The following is a 1,243-nucleotide window of genomic DNA, read 5'->3' on the forward strand; positions in this document are numbered from 1 at the left end:
ATTTCTTGCTTTCTACCGCAGTGCCGCTCTCATTGACAGTAACTCATTGTGAAACTCGGAGCATCGTGGGTGAAACGAAACGTCATAACGGAAACGTTCATGCATGCGCTGTATCCTCCGCCTCCTCTTCCCCCATGACCGAGGCTGCAGCTGTGGTGAGCTCCTCATAGGAATAGCCAACCTCGTCCAACACCTATGAGATGGAGTTCCAAACGCGGCAAGGATTCAAGTTGCGACCTCGAGGAACTCAGTAAGGAGTTCTGCTTCTTCTGCGGCCAAACTCGCCTTGTTCTTGAGAATCATTAGCCATCTCTCACATGCTCGAAGGAACACTGAACTGACCTACGAGTGAACCGGTATGGACCGAATCAGAAGTCTCTATCAGCGCAGCAGCTTTTGGCTACTTGATAAGATAAGCTGTGGCCCTCTCCTCCCTCCAGATCCAGGGAGAACACTGCCAACAACAGCTCGGGAATGCGATCGATCGGGATCTCCCAAACGCTGTCTCGAGCGGCTGCAGAAGCCGGGTCCAGTATAGCGGCCGCTGACGAGTTCAGAGTAACCTGACTTGGCGGATGCTGACGGATACTGGATCCCCATGACTGACCTCGTGGCTCCTGGCAAGAGCGAAGGCTTCAGCTGCTGCAACGCAGAGCTCCAGTACTACTGCCGATGCTGGTTTGACCTCTCGCTCTGGGTCGAGGAGGCGAGCTATGTTACCAAGAAGACTCTGAGTCACGGCTAGAGTGCGCGAATGCTCAGAAGGGTAGACCAACGACGACTCACACTGCTGATTTCCTCCGCCCATCTCCCTTCGTATCTTGAGCATTTGGAGGGCCTCATTCCTCGTATCACGAGACTGGGCTGTTTGAAAGCATCCAGTTGGCGTACTACCAGAGGGTTCAACCAGGAGCAGAGCTCTGAGGAAGACCAGGGCATTCAAACCGCCCAAAACGACGAGCCCTGACCTATGTGCAGATCTTGCTTCAAAGCATGACCATACATGACGCCAATCACGAAGCTCTCAAGGTCGGCGCCGTCCTTATCAAAATACATGCTTTTCCGATGCTGTAATGCCGCTTTGGCGACTCGATTGGCAAGAGAGGCACTTCTGCAGCAGCGAGCCACTCGAAGGAGAATACATGGGGTCCACTCTTGCACGTCTTTGCCTCCTAGCCAGTTCCCCAACGCTTCCTCTATTGTGGCCTCGTAGGCTAAGGAGATCTCTTCCATGCTCAAGCCC

General features: G+C 53.7%; 1 protein-coding gene across 1 annotated transcript; it reads right to left on the reverse strand.

The window, feature by feature from the left end:
- Window positions 1-97: 97 nt before the first annotated feature.
- On the reverse strand, window positions 98-920 carry Pmar_PMAR003766 (hypothetical protein; the record flags this gene model as incomplete). Its single annotated transcript, XM_002775938.1, has 5 exons — window positions 98-193; window positions 238-342; window positions 405-563; window positions 608-730; window positions 787-920. Coding segments are annotated over 5 exons (617 nt in total), but the record flags the coding sequence as incomplete, so codon positions are not given.
- Window positions 921-1,243: the final 323 nt, after the last annotated feature.

This window comes from Perkinsus marinus, assembly GCF_000006405.1.
Source record: "Perkinsus marinus ATCC 50983 genomic scaffold scf_1104296955158, whole genome shotgun sequence".
NCBI lineage: Eukaryota > Perkinsozoa > Perkinsida > Perkinsidae > Perkinsus > Perkinsus marinus.